The sequence below is a fragment of the Culicoides brevitarsis genome, chromosome 1 (assembly GCF_036172545.1).
Source record: "Culicoides brevitarsis isolate CSIRO-B50_1 chromosome 1, AGI_CSIRO_Cbre_v1, whole genome shotgun sequence".
Classification (NCBI taxonomy): domain Eukaryota; kingdom Metazoa; phylum Arthropoda; class Insecta; order Diptera; family Ceratopogonidae; genus Culicoides; species Culicoides brevitarsis.
This window is the reverse complement of record NC_087085.1, coordinates 21,724,777-21,747,712: the sequence shown is the minus strand read 5'-3', so window position 1 is coordinate 21,747,712 and position 22,936 is coordinate 21,724,777. Positions and strand designations below refer to the sequence as shown.

The 22,936-nt window shown below is 31.4% G+C and overlaps 4 protein-coding genes, 1 long non-coding RNA gene and 2 other non-coding genes across 7 annotated transcripts; 3 read left to right on the top strand and 4 right to left on the bottom strand.

Moving 5' to 3' along the window:
- Positions 1-2,905: 2,905 nt before the first annotated feature.
- On the bottom strand, positions 2,906-4,666 carry LOC134838338 (peptidyl-prolyl cis-trans isomerase, rhodopsin-specific isozyme). The gene is made up of 5 exons (XM_063853848.1): positions 4,561-4,666; positions 4,367-4,499; positions 3,991-4,310; positions 3,238-3,341; positions 2,906-3,183 (listed from the first exon to the last, which is right to left on the bottom strand). The coding sequence occupies exons 1-5, from the start codon at positions 4,633-4,635 to the stop codon at positions 3,039-3,041; spliced, it is 777 nt and encodes a 258-aa protein (XP_063709918.1). The 5' UTR covers positions 4,636-4,666; the 3' UTR covers positions 2,906-3,038.
- LOC134828245 (5S ribosomal RNA) lies at positions 3,375-3,493 on the bottom strand. Its single transcript, XR_010161875.1, has one exon. It is a non-coding gene; the product is annotated as a 5S ribosomal RNA (ribosomal RNA).
- LOC134828244 (5S ribosomal RNA) lies at positions 3,642-3,760 on the top strand. The gene has a single exon (XR_010161874.1). It is a non-coding gene; the product is annotated as a 5S ribosomal RNA (ribosomal RNA).
- Positions 4,667-5,256: 590 nt separating the features above from the next.
- LOC134837447 (uncharacterized) lies at positions 5,257-5,893 on the top strand. The gene is made up of 4 exons (XM_063852822.1): positions 5,257-5,320; positions 5,427-5,561; positions 5,627-5,731; positions 5,792-5,893. The coding sequence occupies exons 1-4, from the start codon at positions 5,273-5,275 to the stop codon at positions 5,891-5,893; spliced, it is 390 nt and encodes a 129-aa protein (XP_063708892.1). The 5' UTR covers positions 5,257-5,272.
- Positions 5,894-6,085: 192 nt separating this feature from the next.
- LOC134827004 (general odorant-binding protein 56d-like) lies at positions 6,086-6,828 on the bottom strand. Its single transcript, XM_063839526.1, has 3 exons — positions 6,718-6,828; positions 6,413-6,652; positions 6,086-6,335 (listed from the first exon to the last, which is right to left on the bottom strand). The coding sequence occupies exons 1-3, from the start codon at positions 6,769-6,771 to the stop codon at positions 6,234-6,236; spliced, it is 396 nt and encodes a 131-aa protein (XP_063695596.1). The 5' UTR covers positions 6,772-6,828; the 3' UTR covers positions 6,086-6,233.
- A 7,118-nt stretch (positions 6,829-13,946) lies between these two features.
- On the bottom strand, positions 13,947-15,659 carry LOC134832622 (protein slit). Its single transcript, XM_063846716.1, has one exon. It carries the CDS (start codon positions 15,604-15,606, stop codon positions 14,185-14,187), a length of 1,422 nt encoding a protein of 473 aa, XP_063702786.1. The 5' UTR covers positions 15,607-15,659; the 3' UTR covers positions 13,947-14,184.
- An 829-nt stretch (positions 15,660-16,488) lies between these two features.
- Positions 16,489-17,385, top strand: LOC134827422 (uncharacterized). The gene is made up of 3 exons (XR_010161790.1): positions 16,489-16,762; positions 16,840-17,099; positions 17,249-17,385. It is a non-coding gene; the product is annotated as an uncharacterized LOC134827422 (long non-coding RNA).
- Positions 17,386-22,936: the final 5,551 nt, after the last annotated feature.

Below are 22,936 nucleotides of genomic sequence, written 5' to 3'. Positions count from 1 at the left end.
TTTTCGCAGAGGTCAATCTAATTTTTTGATAAAACTTTCGTCTATCCTTTTTTATCTGCAAAGAAAAAAAAAACAAAAATCTCAATCATTCTAAGACGTTTTTCTCTCGTCTTGACACATCAAACATATAATAAATCGGATCCCTGGTTTAACACTTCATGTAAGATTATAACTTAGTTATGGAATTACACACATTTATCTTGTTTCGGCGGAACAATGGAAATTGCTACCGCAAAACACATTCAACAAAACAGCATTTTACACCACACACACACACGATAATGATATATAAGAAAGCTATTACGAGATTCTAAACAACAATTTTTCTTTCTCTTGTTGTAGAGCAGAGTAAATTGTCAGATTGTTTGTAGGTATGCAAAAAAAAAACATGTCATTTTACAATGAGTTTGTCGTACTCACTGTTGTTGTTTTCCATCAAAGGGGGGAGGGCGTAAAAAATAATTGATGTGACGCAATGCCTACAAGTTTGCGTATGCTATTAATCAAAATATAGATCTAGTTGGAAAATTTGTTTGTTTTGTTTAAAATAAATTACAAGAGGTCTGGAAAATTATTTGCTACACGATTTCTAGCCATCCTATCGATGATATTTACAAATGACTCTCACCAACAGAAAAAAAAATAAAGTACCCGAAATCAATTTATTTTTCCATCACACTTGTCAAAAAGCATGGTTTGCGTCTCTCCTTGCCATTCATTTCCAAAAAATAAATACAAAGGAAGATGGATGAATAGGAAAAAGAAAAATGGAATACGTAATTTTGTGTGACACATATAGTGGCAGTGCATTTTGTTTGCAGACTTTTAGTCTCTTTATCTGAGTTGCGACACGTACGACGAATTAAATGAGACGCAATATTGTAGTCGATTAAAAAAATTGACAGTTACACGTGTATTTTCCGCGTCAGTACCTTTTACAGTGATTCAAGGAAGAAAACATTTATCGCTTCGATTCATTTTCACTTGCACTGGCTGTAACTTTTCATCGTTTAATTTTACTTTTTATAATGAAAAAGGGGTTGATATTTACAGTAAAATTATTTATCATCTCATACCACCATTTAAACAACCACAAGGCATATCATTCCATTTGTGTTTTAATTTAATTTAATTTTATTAACTGAGTAAACACATTAGATTTCCAATTAAATAAATGCTACATGTTTTTTTTTAATGTCTTCTATCTACGAATAAAACTATAAATTTCCCGTTCGAATGAACGGATAAAACTTTTATATTTGTTTTACCACTGCAACGCTATCGGTGCTGCTGCAGTGCATACGGAAAAAGTACTCTTTGATTAATGAAAGTCAATTAGATTGACATTAAAACAAATGTTTTCGATTCATTATACCAGCAAATACGTTTCTTTCCACACGATTTACTTCAAGCATTTGTTGGCATTCATATTGGAGTTTCCCAGAAGAAAATTGCATCCTGAACGTGTAATCATGAAGTGCATAAAAGACTGCTTTTAAAATAAAAAAGTCATTGTTTTTGGAAGATGATCAAAAAACGAATGAAAAAATAAAATTGTAATTATAGACAAACTGTTCGCAGGGTCGAAAATTGAGTTTACTTAAAAGTTATTGCGGAGTGAATCAATGATTTTGCTTGATAATTTAAAAAATTATTTTTAAAAATTATGTTTTTTAAATAACTCAAAATATATCAACAAATACCTAAAAATAAAAAAAAATCAAAAATGTGTTCAATTTAGATTTTAGAAACTCCTGATAATACTCCTACCTCATTATATTAGATCTTCCAACACAGAGGCGGACTGGGAAGGAAAAAGTTACCGGGAATATAGGCCCAAAATTGACCCATTTTCAAAAATTTTATCATTTTTATATGGAAATTTCTGAAAATTCGGCCCTTTTTTGATTAAAATTGGCCTCTGTTTGAACATATAAAGCCAAATAATTTTAACTTCTTTTGCTCAAGTCTAAAATTAAGGTCCATTAAGTAAAAGTTAAAAGTTTCTCGACCCTGAACAATTTGTTAAATTAAAAAAAACTTTAAATGAAATAAATAAAAAAACTAAAAAGGACTTTTCAATTTAAAAAACTCATAAGACAAATTTCTTTTGAAAGCTTCGTGCAATCACTTAAGCATGGTCTTAAAATTATTCTTTTTGATTTGTTTAAATAAAATTAGACTTTTTCAAGTGTTGTTGAAAAGCAAAAAAAAATTAATACGAAAAACGAATTCTTCCATGGAATATTAAATGAACACTAAAAGGTATCTCTATATTTAAAAGAATCTTCGATAACGTTAAAGTTTGATGACACAAAACTATTTTTTTTTTCAAATCTTCCGTCTTTTCGATATATACTAAGAGATAAAGTGGAGATAAAAAAATCCTTCAAATGTATACTTTTTTCATGATGAAATTTCTCCTGCATTAAAAACACGTTTGCTGTTTCCACATTAAATATTGATTATCTTAGCAAGCAGTTGTACAAGTCGTAAGCAGTATATTTACATTATGCTCCATTCTCTATTTTTCTTCTTTTATTATTTTTGTCCTGCCTCTTCACTTTAAGTATGTATGTCTCCACTATCGTTCTGTCATTCAATTCAAGATATGTCGAAGATCATAAAAAACAACTCACTCACCACATGTTTTCCTGGGTTTTCAAACAAATGCAATCTACGTGACAAACAGTTTGAAGATTCGCAGTGATGTCTACTCGTGCTCTGGATTTTTTTTTTGCGTTCAGATTAACAAAACAATACTCGTCATAGGAAATTCAGACATTGGTTTTTCTTTTATTCTATTTTGTCGTCCTTAATTTCTATAACGACACATCCACCTTCCTCCTTTGAGAACTACTGCAGTTGTTTGTTTTTTTAATACAACAAGAGAGAAGCAGAAGAAGAAGAGAAAATTTTTGGTTTGGACATTTTTTTATTATTATTTTTGTATTGTGTTGTTGTTTTTCGAATTGAGTTTTTTTTTTATCAAAGAGTCTTTTGAAATTGATGACTACCGCAGATAAATTGCTATCCTTTCACTTTTGCTCCTCCTCGGCATCATCATCATCATTGTGTGGTTCAGTTAATTTCTCGAGTTTTTTGATGAAATATTGAAATATTATCAAGATAGTTAATGACATACCGAGTGGAATAACTGATGCTTTCAACCATCCCGTAACACTGAAACAAAAAGTTTGCGTAATCATCTGCAGTGAGTAAAATAGGTCAACTTACTCATAAGGATTGTCAGACACGTAAAATGGTGCCTCTATGGGTGAGTCTCCGCAATCAGTTATGACAATTGGTTTTATTGGAATATCATCAGAATCTGTTTTAACCTTTTTAAAAATAAATTTATAAATAAAAAAAAATGCCAACGACACGCGGCGTTCCCAAGCGGTCACCCATCCAAGTACTAACCACGCCCGATGTTGCTTAACTTCGGTGATCGGACGAGAACCGGTGTTTTCAACATGGTATGGACGTTGACGAGAATCTATCGCATAAAATCGGTACACATGCAAAATGATCAAAAATTGTATGAAAATCTAAAAATAACTTTTAATTTTCTGTACATAGATTTTTCATCATTAGAAAATATTCTCACTATGTGTACCGATTTTATGCGTTAGATTTTCGTCAACGTCCATACCATGTTGAAAACACCGGTTCTCGTCCGATCACCGAAGTTAAGCAACATCGGGCGTGGTTAGTACTTGGATGGGTGACCGCTTGGGAACGCCGCGTGTCGTTGGCATTTTTTTTTTTAATTTTTTATGGAATTTATGGAGTTTAAAAATGAAAAGATAATTTAAATTTGATCTTCTTAAAAAGTAATAAATTGTTCAATAATTTTTTTTATTGACAGAGGAAGTGAAATTTCTAAAATCAGCTGTAATCGAAAATATGAATTTTCACTTTCTGAAATTTTTTTTTTCGAACTTTTTTTGTCAGGTCACGTTAGAAAACTGTTCAAATCATGCTTACTTGCTCAATCATGTGAACAACTCTTTGTCCCGCTACCACTTTACCAAAAATTGTGTGTTTTCCGTCAAGCCATGGCGCACGCATCGTCGTGATGTAGAACTGACAGCCATTTGTGTCGGGTCCACGATTCGCCATCGCCACAAATCCCACATCTGTATGATTAATCTGCAAATTCTCGTCCTCAAATTGCTTTCCATAAATGCTAATGGATCCCGAACCATCGCCAGCCACAATATCACCACCTTGTATCATAAACTTTTCTATCACGCGATGAAACACGCTATTTTTATATGATTTCCCATTGATTCCATTGATACAAACTAGGAACTTATGCGTTAATAATTTTGCATTGATAGAACATTAAAAAATATTTTACTTTCACGAAAGTTCTCTACTGTTCTTGGAGCATCTTCGGAAAATAATCCAATCTCTATCCTACCCAGTGGCTTGCTACCATGCGACACATCAATGTATATTTGCGACGTCACTTTAAATGATCGGACATTTTGCTACAGAGCAAACAAATTATAGTGCCGAAAAAATAAAAAAAAACGCAGAAAAAATTCTCACATTATTTGATGTCAATCTGAATAATCCATAGACAAAGGCGATGATGAGAACAAAAAAAGCAAAGAAAATTCTCATTTTAGAAACGAGACTTTTCACTTACCGAATGAAAACACGACTAAAAACAAAAGTAAGCTTAGTCAAACCATTAAAGTGCAAAAATATTTTTTCAAAGGCGTTGTCCAATAATGGCATAGAGCATTTTCTTTGACAATTTTATAAATTTATACCTGTGCGATCCCCTGGCTAAATATAATACTATTGATTTTCCCTGCCAAGTTATTTGGGTTTCTTCATTTTTTTTTTTTTTTTTTGAATGATGCAACATAAGAAACTTCTTTCAGGAAAAAGTTTTACTTTCATTATTCCAATAAATAATTTTTTAGAGCTTCTTGTCAAGGTGAACGAAATTGATACAATGTCAAAAGAATCCTGAAGAGTCACGATTCAATATATCAAGTCCACATATTATTTCAAGCAACGTTATTGTACTTTAATGACATATTGAAGATCAGCTCCATAGAGGAAATGTATAAACTTAGATATTTATTTTTGCCCAAAATCGTTATTTTAATTTTTTTGAATGTCATGGTATGTTATTAAAATTTGTATAAAAGCAAAATATTTTTTTCGAAAAGACTCAGTATTAAATTTAAAGGGATTAATAAAGTTGTCACTCTTTGATATTATAAAATTAAAAAAAAAATAATATAAAATGAAGTGCTTTACTATAATTTTAATTGTCGCTGCAGCAATTCAAATTGTGAGTATTTCACGCGTATAAAAATTTAAAAAATATCAAGAATTCGGTATCGTGTGAGAACGAAAAAATTGCAAAATAATTAATATCATAAATGTTTTAATTTAAGGTTGTTGGATCAGATGAAATTAAAAAAATGTTAATGGAAGTTGGTATGAAATGTGGAGCTGAACATGGAGTTACTGATGAAATGTTCAAGCAGTTTGCTGGAGGAGATTCAAGTAGCTTTGACGCTCAGAAAAAAGTAAGTCAACTTAATTTTTTTTTGTTTAGCAAAAAAAAATTAAACAAGCTAAAATTTCGAAACAGTGCGCTGCCAAATGCTTCTTTGTGAATATTGGAATGGCAGACACCTCAATGAATTTAAACGAGGACAAGATGAAAGAATTTTTAGGAGCAGCACCCGCTGAAATGGTAAGTTCGTTACAAATTTTTGCGTAAAAATGTTCACAATTCTGTTTTTTGGAAATTTAGCAAACAGCACTTGCAGATTGTGCCAAACTAAGTGCCGCCGAGCCATGCGAAAAGGCCTTCAAAATTATGGAATGTGTCATGAAAGCAGAAAAAAATGCTTAAGTTATTAATGTTCTTATGTGACATTAATAAAAATAAATGTTAACGGACTTAAAGTCCAAAATTGAAGGAAATGAAGATTTTTTTTATTTTAAAATTTCAAATGTTATCTGTAAAGTCAGATTCCCATGTGAAAAGCATAAAACACAAAAGTTCTGATTCAATTTGAAACTTTATTCAAACGGAAACAATTAATTTTGCCGTACATTGTTTGCAAATATAATGAATATCTGTGGCAATGTACGCATCAAGTAACAAGGTATAACACAGTTGTATAACGTTTTCGAAGGTATTTTATCCATTCGTAGTCAATGCATGTGAGGAATGATGTAGAGATATTGAATTACAGTGCCTTGTTTGTGTAAGCGCATTGGTAAACTTTGTAAGCAGTTTCACATGCAGTATTTCCTTTTTCTTGTTTGCATTTTGCCAACAATGCTTTTACCTGTTCGCATAGAGGAAATGAGTGGAAAGTTTTGTTAAATAAAATTTGAATTCTATTCAAAATGCACTTAAACTTGCCTTTGATTCGTCATTTGCCTGAGATAACTTGGCAACAATAACATCATCGTTGAGGTTTCCATGCGAATCCATAAAACCGGCCTTTTCCAAGAAGCACTTGGCGAAACATTGTGTCTTTTCGTCGTTGGCACTAAAGTCGCCCTTTTGGAGTTTCATTGGGGTTTCTGGAGGCACACCGACTTCTTTTACGCAGTGGGCAGCATGTTCCTTAGCCTTTTGTTTTTGTTCATCAGTAATTGTCTGTTAAATTTACCAAATAAAAATTAACCATCCGTCTCCACCCACAACATTTAAGAGATACTTACACCGGCACTAGCTACGGCAATTGCGACACAGACGAAAAGTGCAAAGGCTTTCATTGTAAAAGGATAAATAATTGATAAATTACTTTACGTTAATAAGTTAAGACTCTCAACTGATGCATTCAACGCCAAATTCTGCTGCTTTTATACCTAAAAGTCTAGAATATTAATTTAAGTAGAGGGGATTATCATTGCTAATTCTCTCTATTTAAGTAATTAACTTTACTTCTGTTTAGCTAACAACACAAACACTTATCAATGCATACAATATTTATACGTAATAATTGCAATGATAACTTCTTTATACAGACAGATGCCAATGCACAACTTGACTTTCTTTCATGTTTGTATTGAATACACATTTGAACAATCAAGTTGTAGGTGAACAAAGTTTTTGCATTTACAGATTAGGTTAATACATTCATTCACATAATAATTGTTGCTGCGAAATGTGGAAACATTCAAGTTTACTTTTTGTGTGTGACTTTGTGCAAATAACAATGATTGATTGATTAATTTGTTTTCTGTTGCATTGAGCAAATAAACTGCTGAAATATTTCTGACTTTGTTCTAGCAAGTCAATTGTAAGTATGAGGTTTGTGTATGTATTACATAACAAACTTTTTTCAGACAGTTGGTTTCCTTGATGCGTTTATATCATAGGTCAATAATTTCCGAGTTTTGCATGAGTGACTTCTGTATTGTAATTAATCAAATTAATCAGTTAATAGCCTTTTCCGTTTTTTTTGTTATTTATCTTAACTGAAGGCATTTTTGTACTTTAATACATTTCTTATAATTGAAGGATGTAATATTTCTTTCGTCTGATATTCAAAAGTTCTCATTATATCCTCAAATTATTCAATAATTTTAAAATATGTTTTGTATCATTTTGACCTTAAAATATGAAATCATTTTCTTTCATCTATTTTTGATCGTGAAAAAAGGGCAAGAACCTGGAAATCTTGTTCCCAGAAAATTTACAAAAATCATGAATAAATTTTTAATGTTTAAAAGAAAAATTTGAAAATTTTACAATTTAAAATTAAAATCTGTAAAAGGCGTCATCCATTAAAGGCGTCGGCAGATTAGGGGCGGGGTGGGGTTCATCAAATTTACGACGGATTTAGACGAGGGGGGGAGGGGGGTAAACAGAAATGTACGACGTATAAAAAAATATGCCATATTCACGATTTAAAAATTTTTCGTTTTGAATTATTTAAAATAATTTTTGAAGTATTTCAGACTTTGTAATCTTTTTTTTTTTTAATTTTCATTAATTTGAGTTTTTTTTTCAAATTTTTCATGAGCTTTCATTGAAATTTGAACTGATACTAAAAATTTCCTTTTCAGTGAGGGGTTAAAAAACACGCCGTAAATTGTTGAATTGGGTTGTTGAATTTCGACGGTTTCCGATTTTTGGGTGGGGGTCAAAAACTGCCCTATTTTATCCGACGCCGTAAATGGATAGCGCCAAACCTTATGGAAGAGCTGATTGATTTTTGAGGGCACCTTCTTGGGTTAACAGGAATAAATAAAAGTTAATAAAATTGCTCGCATACATATTTATTACCTTAAATACCCTGCAAATAAAAAAATGTGATTTTTTAAAAAATTTTATTATTTGATACGTTTGTCAAAACTGCACTGGCCTTAAAAGTTCTTGAAATTAGAAAAAGGAATTATAAAATTTATCTGGTGAAATATCTCACCATTAGCAAGAAATATTTGGCACATAATTTCACTCCCACACTTCTTTTCTTTGTTGTTTTGCATTGGCACAACAAAGGAAATTGAACTATTTATCATCCAAAAGGGTAAATCTTTTTCGCATAAAATATATTACTATAATTTAATCAAAAAATTTTTTGTTGGTGATGAGCCATATACATACTTACTATACACAAAAAAATAGAGAGAACGCAAAAGAACATCACATAATAATAATAATATCTGTTGTATTTGGAAAATATTTTCTTCTCTTGTTGTGCCGTGTTGCCTCATCAACAATGAAGGTGTGTGTTGCTGTATAAAAGTTTTGATGGAATTTTTGATATCGTCTGTTTCACCTTTTCATCATCATAAAATTTAAATAAATGTATCCGTATGAAAAGGATTTTATATCTCTTCGACAGTAAAAACCCAGATATTGCATGAAAATACACAGCATCCAGCATAGTAATCATTTTGTCATTAACTTCAGCGACGAAATTTTTATCTGTCGAACATTTGAACAAGGGAAACGATACGAAAAAAAAAGTTTGTTTGCTTGTAAAAATTATCTCTTTTGACAGTTTTTTCTTCTTTCCTTTCTTGTTAGAAGCTTGATTATTATTTGTTTCTCATCAAACTCACGCCTTTTGATGAAAATTAGGTGCTACGGCCCTTTCAATCAAAAATGAATGATCGCCTTCATTTAAATCAATGCAAAAATGTAATAGACGTCAATAAAGAGGAGAGAAACAAGGAGCTCTGTAAATGATTTCTTTTTTTCGTTCGGCGTGAATTCTTGAGATGAGGAAAATAAAAGAACATGTAATTTAATAAAACATTTTTTGAAATGATCCCTCACGATGTTTTGTACTTTATACTTAGACATTTTGCTGTAAAACGTATCTGGCTGCCACAAAAGTGTCTATCACAGTTCATATCAAATGAATCCTATCAGCCACTTAATATCCAAAAGATGTACAAGTATAACAACAAAAAACTGTTATTACGTTATGGAAACACGTCGTTGTCGTCTTTTTGAACGATGCAAAAATAAGTATTTTTTTTCGGTTCGCGTCGTGTATTTTCATTACACACCCATACGTAGAGATAGGCATTTTAAGTGTGAAATGATACGTTTCGCGTTGTAAGCAGAAGGAGAAGGGGAGATATCATAAATGGAACAATAATGTTATACAACACTGATATAAAAATGGCATGTTGAAGATACCACCAACGGTGGTGAAATGATGATTTCTCAACAGTTTAAACGAACACTGATATCGGGGGTTGTTGTGCTCTGTGTCAGATAAAATGAGAAGTGAACACTCCAGAAATTGGATATCATGATTGACTCAAGCAAAAAAAAAAACACACAGCATTAAATTAACGGAAAATGAAGTGGCTTGCAAGATGCTCTTATAATTTTACTAACAACAACACTTCACGAACAAACTTTTCTCCAAATTTGCGCAAAGTCAATATATTACATTCCATGTGGATGATACTTGAAACACAATAAACATTCATTTGTCTTAATCAAATTCTAATCTGTCATTACCAAAAAACTAATCTTGAAAGAAAACCGATTATATTGGTTATGTATCGCACGAAAAAAAATAACAATAGATTAATAATAATGCAAAAAGTATAATAACAACATAATTTTCTGGTGGATGATTTGGCAAGATGAACAGAAAATATCGAATTAAAGTAATTGTTGTGCGAATTAACTTACGTCCTTTTATACTTCTTTGCGATTAAAATTTCATAGAATGGCTTGACAGACAAACGGCAACTTTCAAAGTGCCTCAAAACGTTCAAAAATGTTTAAAAGGAAAGTAATTAAACTACAATAAAGTATATTTTTTTTTAAACGGACGAGTAAATATAGGAAAGATTACTCGATATTTAACGGGCAAAAAATAACATCCAATTTTCTTTTGAATTCAATTTTGGATTACAAAAAAAAAATCTACAACGTTTTGTTTATCAAACTGAAAATTTGTTTCTTAGCGAAATTTCTAATACATTCACATTGCGAAAAAAAAGAAACATTAAGAAAGTGAAGTGATAAAACATTTCTAGTATTTATTTCAGCAGAGACAAGAAATAAGCAAGATTAATGCTTGCCACTTATATTTTCTATGGATAAAAACATTTAAGTAAAAATAAATGTCGCCAAAAAAAAAGTAAGGAGATGAAGTTAAGCTAACAACGTTATCCAAACAAAACTCTCTGTAATCAGGGTGTAAATTGCAGAAGCAACTTTCCAAATCTTTTGATGCAAATTTAATGATTTAATTTATAAAAAGGTGTTTACGTTGCTTGTCTTAACACTATTTCAGCTATTAAACTTGAATTTTTCAGCGAATGTAATTTTTTATTCTGTTTGTACATAAATACATTTTTTTTGTCGCTCGTCAGACAGCTGTCCGTGTACACTGTTGAGACTTATAAATGTGTACGATTTATTTCAAAAGCCGTCTTAGTCGTCGTTTTGCTGTTAGTTATTTGCTATATTCCAAAACATACAGATAAATGTATCATTACAAACAGCAACAAAAATAGTGGCTAATCTTTAGGACAGAAACACTTTTAATTGAGATTCGCAAAGACGACTTAAGACGTGTAATTAGAAGGATTTACCTAGAAGTCATTTAATTCATTTTCTTCAAAGCGAAATAAATAATCTATCGAATGAGACAAATAATCCTTTTGTGCCATTTAAAACTTTTATTGGATTTTCTCCTTTTCGGAACAAAAATCAATTATCATTTAATGCAAGGGCAGATCCATGGTGTGGCATAGGGGGCATTTGCCCCCCCCCTTTCAGCTCAAAATGTACTAAAAATTATTAACAACACCCAAAAAATTGACAAAAAAGATAATTTTTTATTGATTTGCTCCCTCCTTTCAGCTCGAAATGTGATAAAAATTACAAAAATTGACAAAAAAGATATTTTTTTTATTTTTTTGCCTGCCCCTTCAGAGCTCTCTGGATCCAACCTTGATTTAAAATTGTGATGAAATATGCAATGAATCTTACACAACATATTTGAGAGATTTTATTAATTTTTAAACTTTCCCATACATTCTTCTATTTTTTTTTCGTTCTTAAACCTCCTTTGAGCTAAAATTGACACACTACGAAAGTCCTCAAGGAGATTCGTGAAGCAGAATTTGAGTGATTTTGTTACAAAATTAATTATTTTGAGTTTTAATTTTAAAATATGCAGATATAACTAAATACAAGTGAGAAACTCCCTTGTTTCATTTAAATATTCAAGAAACCAATTTTGTACTCTACTAGGTGTTAAACAAATATTAATTTTCCCTTGACAATTTTTCTTCATTAAATATTGATGTTATTCAGTAAAAATACACATTGTTAAGTAATTCTATTGAGATTTTACCTAATGATTGTTCAAAAATGGATCATCAAACATTTTAATTCAAATTCTTATGATTAGAAAGCAAATAACTCAGAAGACAAAACCTAATCAGAGCAGCAAATATTTGTAAACATTTTTTTAATCAACTAAAAATGCTATGATTTTTTTAATAAATAAATAAGTAAAAAAGCAAATTATTTATTCGATGAGCTACGAATTTCCAATCGAATAATTTTAATGAATTTACGGTACTTAATTGAAAACTGAGTTGTGCACAAAGGAACCCACTGCTTTTGTAATAAGAATCTCAATAAAGGATACTTGAGATGGGAAATAGCTATGCATTCAATTAAATTTACGAAAGTATCTGAAAAAATTGAAATATTTTCAAGTGATTTGTCAAAGACATTAGAGAGGATCCAGAAAAACATAGAAAAACCTGGAATGTAATTTTAACGTAAAACTTCTTTGAATATTTTTTTTGTGTTTCTTTTTCAAGAGTTTTATTTTTTTTTGTTGTTGTGTGGAACCGCAAGTGAAGCAAAAAACTTTTCAGACCTATTTGACAATTATGCAAGTCAACCATGTTCCCTCTTGTAAAAATGACCTGTCAAAAGAAAAATATCTATTGAAAGTCACTCTTGTATAAAACACAAAAGAGCAAATATAGACCTTTTTTTTCTAAGATCATGTTTGTGTATAGCATTCACAACGGCCGACATATAAAAGTTTATAACCCTTGCACATTCCTTTCCATTAAGAGTTCAGGAAAGGAGAAACAAACATGAAAAATTGGATACGAACATGCTATGCGAGTATCTTTGATTGGAAAATTTTAATGAAATCAAAAGAATTTGAGGAATTTTCAAACTACACACACAAAATACATTGTTTGGTGTTTTTTTGAAACAAATTTCTTTTGACTCTCGTCATCATCACAAGAAATAGTATCAACCTTTTTTTGCTATTTCCTCTTTTTCATCAACTTTTTTTTCATTCATTTACCTGAGATGTTTTACAAATAACTTTTTAATAGGGTAAAATTTTCATTTGCGTATTTTTTTTCTTGTGTTGCCAAACAAATATCATTAGTCCTTGTCTCTTTATCGTATCCATCAATTAGGCGCATCCAAATCCACCCAAGACACATAACTTGAATTTTTAATCGTGAAGAAAAAAAAATTCCTGCTCGTGTAAAAATTATGGGAATAACGACGAGAAGCGGATGAAATAAAGTTTTTATGTACCGCCGCCAACTAAGTCATCAATTTTTTAACACCTATACGCACGGTAATGGAAAAGTCGATACGTGACTCGAATTTATCATTTCACGACTTTTTATGGAATTTTTTGGCGGTTGCATTTCGTTCGTTGTGTATATATTCAAATGTCTGAAGTAAAGTTTGTTGCGATAACTTTTAAGTGTTTGCTTGTGACCACGCACGGGAAGAAAAACGCAAGCCGGATCGATTTTTGTGTTTTATTGGTGAACTCTCGAGCACCAAGGAAGGAAAATAAACATAAAAGTTACGGTTACCCCGGTTGTAGCAGCAATACTAATAATAATATAATTTAATGTCTCATCCTCATTTTTTTTTCGTATTTTTATTTTTCACTTGCAATCATGCAGCATAAAATACGGGTGTCGCATATTGAGTAAATAATTATCATCTTTAATAGACAGAAAAGGGAAGGCAGGTACGTCATACGTGTAGCGACTGGCAAAAGGACGATACACGTTTTAAAATTTTGTGACAAAACTTTTCGCAATTGAATTAGTGTGTTTACTGTGTGTATCGTACGTAGGTACGAAGAAAATTTTCTTCTGGTATGTTTGTTCCTTATCACATTATCTTTGAAATCTTTTAATGAGCTCGGTCTGTTCTTTCAAAATTATTTTGAAATATAAATTCAAAAAGTACGTCTCCAATGAGGAAAGTGGAGTAGGTTGTAGAAAAGGAACATTTACGAAATACGTGAGCATGGAAGTACGTGCGTGAAAATTAAGTCCTTTATGCCTGAGTAAGAAAACAAACAAAATGAATTTTAATGCACGTCGCAATTATGTTTCTTCTCGCTCATGATTAATAATAATGAATCCTCAAAGTGAAAACTCCTTTTCGTTAATGGCTTCGTAGAATACGTGCTTTAATTAATTTCAAAAGAAAAATATACATAGACTTTGCTACACTTCTCAATTATTATTATATTCCAGAATATTCAAGTAAATAAAAAAAAGTTTTTCTTCATTTTCTCACAGATTTGTTGGAGCAACTTACATTACATGAGCACAAAAAAAAAACCAGTAAAAAGTATTTTTATGGTGTGCATTTTTATGACCATTTGATATACTTCTGAGCTCGTTTTAATAATACGGACTGTTGGATTCTCTGACATTTGTTGCCATGGTAATGGGTGCGTATGGACTTGATGAATGGACATTTGTCTTGTGTCGGTTATCTGTTGTCCTTTTGAGTTTCATTGTGACAAACCAGACCGCAAGAGAACATAAAATCAAAACAACCAAGATAAGCACTCCGTTTATGGATGTGTAAACCCATTTGGGAAAGAGGCGACATTCAAAGTTCTTCTCTGGCACTCCTGATAGCAGAACACCTCGTAAATGTTTGGGAGATCGGCATTGTCCATTTGTTTCCACAGCAAGTTTCTTTATCCAACGCAAATGACAATCACATTCCAGCGGCACTCCATTAAGATCGATGGCTTTTGTGTCCTTCAACAAAGCATACAAAGACTCATTAAGTGACGTGAGTTTTGTTCCTTGTAAATTCAGGATATCTAAACTTGGCAATTTTGAATCGCCTGTAACTGGACCAAAAGCTTCGGCATCGATATAGGTCAATTTCTTTGAACCTCTAATACTGACATGCTTTAAATTGAGCAACGGAAAAAAACTTTTAGCTTCAACAGTTGTCAACTCTGGCATATCTTGCAGCAAAATCATTTCAAGATTAATCATTTCACTAAAAAACAATTCAGAAAGCCGTTCAATATTATTGTTGCTAAAATCCAATATCCGTATTCGCGATGGCATTTCTTTTAAATTAGTGATTAGATTATTGGCTAAATAAACCTCACTCAGCCAACTTCCACGTCCTAAATCGATGCGAGTTAAATTACACCGCTCGATTTCCAGCTTGTTCAATGTCGGCGTAACTCCTAATTTTAGGAATAAATCGATACCAACTTGACTAAAAGTTTCGTTTAGTCCAATATTTCCACTTAACGTGAGAAAACTTAAACTTTGTAGAGGAGAAAACAACTGTTCCGGTAAAATGTGTAACATATTGTTCGCCAAATTCAATTCTGTAAGTTTGCTTAGTGCACTAAATGAATTTTTATCAATTTCCGCAAGATGGTTATTACTGAGGTCCAAATGAACTAAATTAGAAATTCTTGCGAAATTGTTCTCGACTAATTTCTCAATTTCATTGTACGAAGCGTCCAAAAAACTAAGTTCATCTCCTTCTAATAACGGTAATTCTTTGAATTGATTATATGATAGATCCAATGATACTGTGAAGTTTGGTAAAATGTTGGCTCTAAAGTCCTCACTTTTAAGTGATTTTTCAGCACAGTTTATAACCAATACAAGCTCGCCCCACCTTAAAGAGTTTTCGGTGACGCATTCGCAAAAGCTTTGTGACTCAGTAACTGGATTATTAATTGGTTTTTCGCACAAGTTCGTTACTATTTTGCACTCAATTTGGTACAATAAACATATAATAATGATGCAGTTAATTAAAAAGTTCAATTTTTGTGTCATTTTTGTGAAAATAAACTTTTTCTAGTTTACTTATGAACAGTTGAGTTTGAAATGAGATCGCTAACTGCGAAGTTAATTTCGATATCACTTTGTATAGCAATACAATGCTCTTATCAATGTAGATTACTAACGATATGATAAGATAAGCTTCTTGAGTTCATTCAGCATTGTAAAGTTGTTCATTTTATTTCAAAAATTAAAATTTTTTCGTACTAACTTTTTTTCATTCATAAAATTTAAAAATTTAATATCGACTATTATGGAAAATAGTTTTCAACTAAATGTTAATATTCATTGCATACCACACTGTCAGACTTTAAAAATCTTGGCTTATTTTGTGTATTTTAGTAATAGTGTATTAAACGTAATCGTTTATGTTATGTCCCCACTCTAAACAAATCGATTTACTTTTTTGTGAGAAAAAATATGTAATTATTATCACGTTGTTTATTACAGACAACAGAACAAAACATACAAACACTACTGAAGGTACTACAGGTGCTATGGAGCTTTGTGCAAGAAAGTGTTGTAAAGTGTATAAAACATGATATGTAGTGTAGAAAAACGTGTTTGTATTGAAAATCATTTAAATATGTATTTTGTTGTTTATATTTTTTAAAAGACATTCACTGTTAAACAAACGTTGAACAAAATTTTTATCATTGATGTAAATTGTGAAATTAACTTATGCAATTGATCCGTAATGAAATGTACCAAAGTTTGCAAATGTTGCTTAATATTGGATGGAAGAAGTACCTATATTAGAATTTATTTCACAAAAAAAGGTACAAAAATTGTTTACAGTGTATTTTGTCTTCTTTCTATACGATCTACACAGTCTTTTTGTCTCGAGTTATATGCTCAGTAAGCTTCGACCGTGAAATGAGATAGGTGTTCAAATCCAAATCTTTTTTCATAAGTTAAAACAAGTGCGTAAAATATTTTGAATTGTACAAAATTATACCAATATGACAAGAAAAAATATTTAAAACAGTAATTAGACTTTTTACATTCTTAACAACGAATAAAATGAGCAATAATAAAGCTATTTTGAGCAAAACTCAACTAGTGAACACGAACACGATCAATAATAACAATAACAAAGATCGTCATCATCATAGCGGTGTTATTCAAAAAAATGAGGAGCTAGTAACAGGTTGGTTGTACTACAAATAAAAAGAAAATTAACATAAATTCTTTGGTTTTACACTTTCGATATGATTTTTTTTATAGAAAAGCATTATGGCTGTTATCGTGTCGGAGTCTTAATTTCACTATTAATAGTTCTCATACTTATTTTGGGATGTACTCCTGTTTTTGTCGGATCTGCTGACAGTAAACTTATTTTAACAGTATTAATAGTATGCATGATAGTGGCTGGTTTATTAACTTTTGCATATTTTGAATACCTAAGACGTCGTGCTATACTAATGCGCCAAAATAGTATACGAGGAACTTACACAACGATAGAACGAAAATCTAAAGAACAAGAGGTAAGCATTGATAAAATTACTCAATTTTAGCCCTTTTATCATCCTTCCGCAGAAGGATTTCTCTTGTGATGGCAAAAATCAAATTTGTTCTTCAATGAAATAATTTAGTTTAAAATTTTTTATCTTGTATTTCGTTTTATTTTCCTCAGAAGTACGTCAGTATCAAAAGGAAGCAGGGAGAAAAATTAAAAAGTTTAACAACTACAACGAAATATTCCCCAGTGTAGCCGATGCCAATCAAATTTGTGTCCTGTGCAATTTAAAATTTTAACAAAAAAACATAGTTGGTATAGCAAAGTAATTTATTTAGTTAAAAATGTTTGTTAATTAGTATTAAATTAAATTAAATTAATAAAATGAAATTTTAAAATGATAAGAGATTCTAAATTAATGAAATAATTTTACAGCTCTGATTATCGTTAAGAAATTAAAGATGTGCGATTAGAGAGAAACTTGACATAAAATCCTTAAAGTAGTACGAAAAAATAGTATGACCCGGTAAGAAAACTAAAAGTTTATTTTTTTTTTTTTGTTAACTTACGTAGGAAAGATTCAATCTTCATTAATTTTATAAATTTTCTACATACTTCATATATTTTAGAAAAATATTTAAGATCTTTGAATGGATTCGAACCCAATCTTTAGTATTCGTATTAGTACTCGCAGTTTTAAATTGAGATTCGAGCTCTCACATTTTCACTTTAATTCACTATATAGAATGATCTGGAAATCATGATGAAATCCACACTAAAATTTTGAGTCGAATGAAATTGATGTTGTAATCTATGTCATAAATTCAAATTTAAGGTTCATGTCTCGGCTTAAATACAGCATTCAAAACTTAACGAATGTAAAAATCGTTTTGGGTTAGTCTGAAGATAAATTATAAGCAAATTTATGATTGAAAATGTATTTTATTTTTATCACGATTATTCATAGAAAATATTGAAGAAGTTTTAAAAAAAATGATCATGAAAAAAGAACTTGAATAGTTCATTTTGACTTGAGTTTTCGTAAAGGTTTTTGTTTTTTTTATCGATATTGATGAATTTCAATACAATTCCTAAAGCTTAATGTTAAAAAAAAACGGACAGAGGCCTATGTCTTTCACAAAGGTAATGTACTTTATTCGTGAACAGTAATTGGTCAAAATAGGTACTTCAATCAAATGATCGTTTCTTATTGGACAAAACAAAAATACTTTAATTTTATTGGTCAAAACAAAAATACTTTAATTTTATTGGTCAAACGAGAGGGATGAAAAAACATTCAATGCAATGCAGAAAAATCCATTCAATTTAACTTGATCTACTTTTCTCTCACCTTTTTTTGTGAAAAATTATGAAAACTTTATTAAGGCCGTTCCAAATTTTTTCCGATGTTTTTGTCCCAAAACATTTTTTTCAAAATGGGGGGGGCAAAATAAAAAAAAATAGTTTTGAAATACTGTTTCATACAAAATGAAAAAATTTTAACAAATGTTGGTCTTTTATGAATATTTTAGATGTTTTTATGGTATCTACATTGAGATTTGATGATTTAAAATTGATCTGAAAGTATTTCAAGTTAAAAATTTTAACAAAAAAATTTCATAAAAATAACTGTCAAAAAATTTTGAAAAATAATTTTTTTGAAAAAAATTTTAAAGAAGAAATTCATGTTAAAATACGATTTTCAGCACAAAAAAAATTTAAAAATTGAAAATATTTTAAAAAATTTTCGAAAATTCCTTGAAAAAGTAAGGAAAAGGACCAAAAAATGGTCAATTTTGATGAAATTTTTAACTTTTTTTTTTATTTTGCCCCATTGGATTTTTGGCTTTTGAAATGGGGCAGGGGACAAAAACATAGAAAAAAATTTGGAGCGGCCTAAGGGTGAAATATATTGGGCACATTAAGTAAGTATTAACTAAACACGCTATTTTATTTTATACTTTAAGACTTTGTTTTTACTTTTTTGCTTTAAATTCACATTAGTCATTCTTGTCTCTTTTGCTTTTCAGGTGACAAATCCTCGGTTGCTTCTGAAAAGACCAGGCGGAGGCTACGGTGAAGACGGAGACAACAAAAGCGGCGACGATACGCATTGTAAAAAAACTTTTTTTGTCGGTCCTGCCTCGATCCTATGCCAATCACTTTTTTTTCTCCTCTGGGTCGGGTACGACGGAGAACCACTGAAGGGGCCAGGTAAAGGCGATGGTGGCAACAATACCAAGTGAGGAGACGGAGAACGAGGCGGTGTGAAATACCGTGAGACACACTGAGAAGGCGAATGAGGAAGTGACGACTTACATCAATGGAACGGGGCTCCGGCTTTGTTGTCCCGCTTGTGAAGGTTATTATTAGTTTCACCGTCCCGTTTCCCGCTAGAGCAGCAGCAACAACATCAGCAGTAACGTCATCGCCGGCAGCAGCAGCACCATTAAAGTGTGTCAGTCTTCCTTGCTCTACGCCTCATTCTCTAGCCTGCTTTCTGTCACCAGACTTGCCATTGTTGCCTGCTTCGCTACAACCTGGGCCCTCTAGCGGTCCTCCGCCGTCGCCTCCACATCCCGAAGACACGAACTTGGCGTTGTGCAAGTACCTTGCTTTAGAGGACTTGGATCCCGTAGAGCAAAAACAGGGTGAGTGGATGGAATTTATGCTCGAGACTGGACTCGCAGAAAAAAAATATAAAAAAAGAAAAAAAAATATTTAAAAACTTTTCTTTTTTTTCAATTTTCCACTTTACTCCTCTACTCATTTGTTGATCCTTTGTTGATTTTGTGGTAAAAATTGAGGCGAGTGTATATATGTGTTTTGTTCAATGAGAAAATTTTTGGAAATTGTTGCTAAGTAAACATTAAAAATGTCAGCCTTCAAGTTATCATGCAATTTTGAGTGGGTGTAAGATTTTGTTTCCCTTCTTTTCAATTTAAACGAAATACGCTCAAGACGCAATTTAACCCCGTTACACTTTGAGTAATTTAAATTAAAATGAATGCAGTGACATGAACGTTTCATGAAAATTGACAAATGTTCACATATGACAAAAAACAGAAATAATTCAAAAGAAGAACATTAATGTGGCGGACAAAATTAATTTTTTCTATATTATATGTATATTATATGCATATAATATGCATATAATTTCCCGGGCGAAAAGGATAAATCGCACAACTAACATTTTTAACAAACTGAGAAAAATCGATTTAATTTTCGTCTATTCTTTCTATTGAAAATAAATTTTGAAAAAAATTAATTTTTCTATATTATATGCATATTATATGTATATAATATGTATGAAATTCGTATATTATATGCATATAATCCGTATATAATTTGTATATTATATTCATATAATATGTATATATAAAAATTTTTTATACTAAAAATTAAAAATTTTACCATTAATCGATGAAAAAATAACTCAATAAGAGTGTTTATATTTAATTTATATAATTCAAACTTCAATTTATGCTAAAATTTTTGATATTTAGTATATAAAAATTTTATATATAAATTATATGCATATTATATACATATTATATGCATATAACATACAAATTATATACAAATAATATACGAATTATATACATATAATATTCATATAATATAGAAAAAAATTAATTTTGTCCGCAGCTTAAAAAACATAAATATCAGTAGAAAAAATAACACATTCAAATGTATGCAGCAAAACTTCCACATCCACGTGTTGTGATGGTTTCGGTCCAGTACTTCTTAAACAACTCAGGAGAGCCATCAAAGATGTAACGGCCTCCAAAGAGAGTGTTGTAGAGGCGCATTGTTCTTGGCATGACATTATTGAATGCGCAGTTTATCGAGTGGTAACATAATCCGAACAAAGACATATTCCGTACATTGACGAAATACCAGAGAATTTCTGACAGTAGTGTCGAGGATGCCATCCACAACTTTGTACAGGAACATGCCATCATGAATCACACGTCTAAAAACAAGGGTCGCATTTATTAATGTTGTTTGCGTTGTTTGTGTTGTTGTTGCTGTTGTTTGTGTTGTTGCCTCCTATACGTACCAGCATGACCGTGCATTTCTTTATGCTGTTTGTGTTGTTGTTGTTGTTACTGCTGCTGCTGCTGTTGTCATTGCTGGTTTTTGTTGTTGTTGCTGCTGAGGATCTCGGTGCAGCATTCGTGGCAGAAGCAGAGACGGAGGAGGAGGCGGAAGTGGATCCGAACGTTTTCACCGAAGGCATTTTGTTTCATTGGTTGCTTTGAAGTGCAAGTTGAGTATTTCTACCCAACTTACCACGTTCTGCGGCACTCATAGCAGCCAGGAAACCGGTGCACTTTGGAATTTCGAGTTCGGCGAGTATTCGACAAAATGTCTTGTACTCTTCTGAAGGATCTTCTTGAAGCGAATAATTGTAGAGCTCGAAAGCGAGTAAACTCAAGTCGCGAATCAATTCGAAACTTTTTACGGTGTGGCCTCGCCGAAAAATTCCAAATTTATTCTTGACTTGAGCTATCACGTTTTTGCAGAGCTCTAGTTCAACTTTGGCCACCACTTCACTGAAGTATTTCTCTTCAGACGAACAGAATGGAACGGTGCTAGCGTTCTTGTGGCATGACATGATGTGCGGGTCGCAACAATTGCCATAGCCACTATCTGTTGCAATCAAAAGTGGTGCAACTCCGTCATTATTTGCTTTCATGAGACAACTTTCGCGAAGATCTGACTCGAGAACAATACGCTCGTCCGAAGCTTGCATCAGTGCATAGTCTTTTTGGAATTTTTTCCATTCCTGCTCACTAACATCCATGTATGGACGCTCCATTATGTTAACTTAATAACTTATTTCTCTTACCTTGTCGTGTTTTTTTTTTCTTTAAATTTATTTAATTTAATTTTTAAAAATTAAATAATTTATTTTGCTTCCAGCAAAGTATGATGGAGTTCTCGCACTGAATTTTATGTCACACTTTTTCATAAGTATTAGACTGACACATAATTTATTTTTTGTTTGGGACAATATATTTTGTCTTCAGCAAGTGGGACCACAACTCCTGAAGCTCCTGATGTTTCAGACGAATAAGGCGTAACGGGTGGCCGATGATTCTCCCAGCAGTCTATTTCTAATCTACTACCACGCGTCACACCATATGCAATTACCTTAATACAATTTGATGTTCAACGATCTGAAAAAAAATATTTCATTTGTTTGATGTAGGAAAAACACTTTATAATATTCAAGATGTCTTGATACAAGCACAAATCGTCATCAACTTTTTCTTTTTATGTTTATCGTAAGACTACGTCATCAATATGCATCAGGTATTCGGTGGAATTATCTTGGATTGTCATTCTGTTATAAAATGAGTAAAAAATGAAGAATGTAACAAAAAAGGAAAAATATGAAGAATGTAACAAAAAATGAAAAAAATATTACCTGCTTTTCAATAGCTATTTCTAGCTCGAAAAAAGATCAAAAAATTACCCAATTATACAACTTACTCTTAATTACTTTTAATTTTGTTGAACTTTTATGCATTTTCATGAAATTCGTACTATGTACATCATATACATATACAGACAGACGCATACGTGCACACGACGAAAATTATATTTAACCTAAGAGGGAATGTGCTTCATTCGTAATCGCTCATTAGTCAAAATAAATACTTTGAACAAATGGACGTTTCTCATTGGCTAACCGTTTGGTTCTCGAATTTGGTTGGACAGAGCGAGAGGGAGATGAGAAATTAAATATTCACCTCAAAAAATCCATTCTGTTGCATGGCATTCAATTTGATAACATTTTACATTTTTTTTAACTTCCTCATATCTTCCTCAACGAATTTTTTCCTGCGACTACTT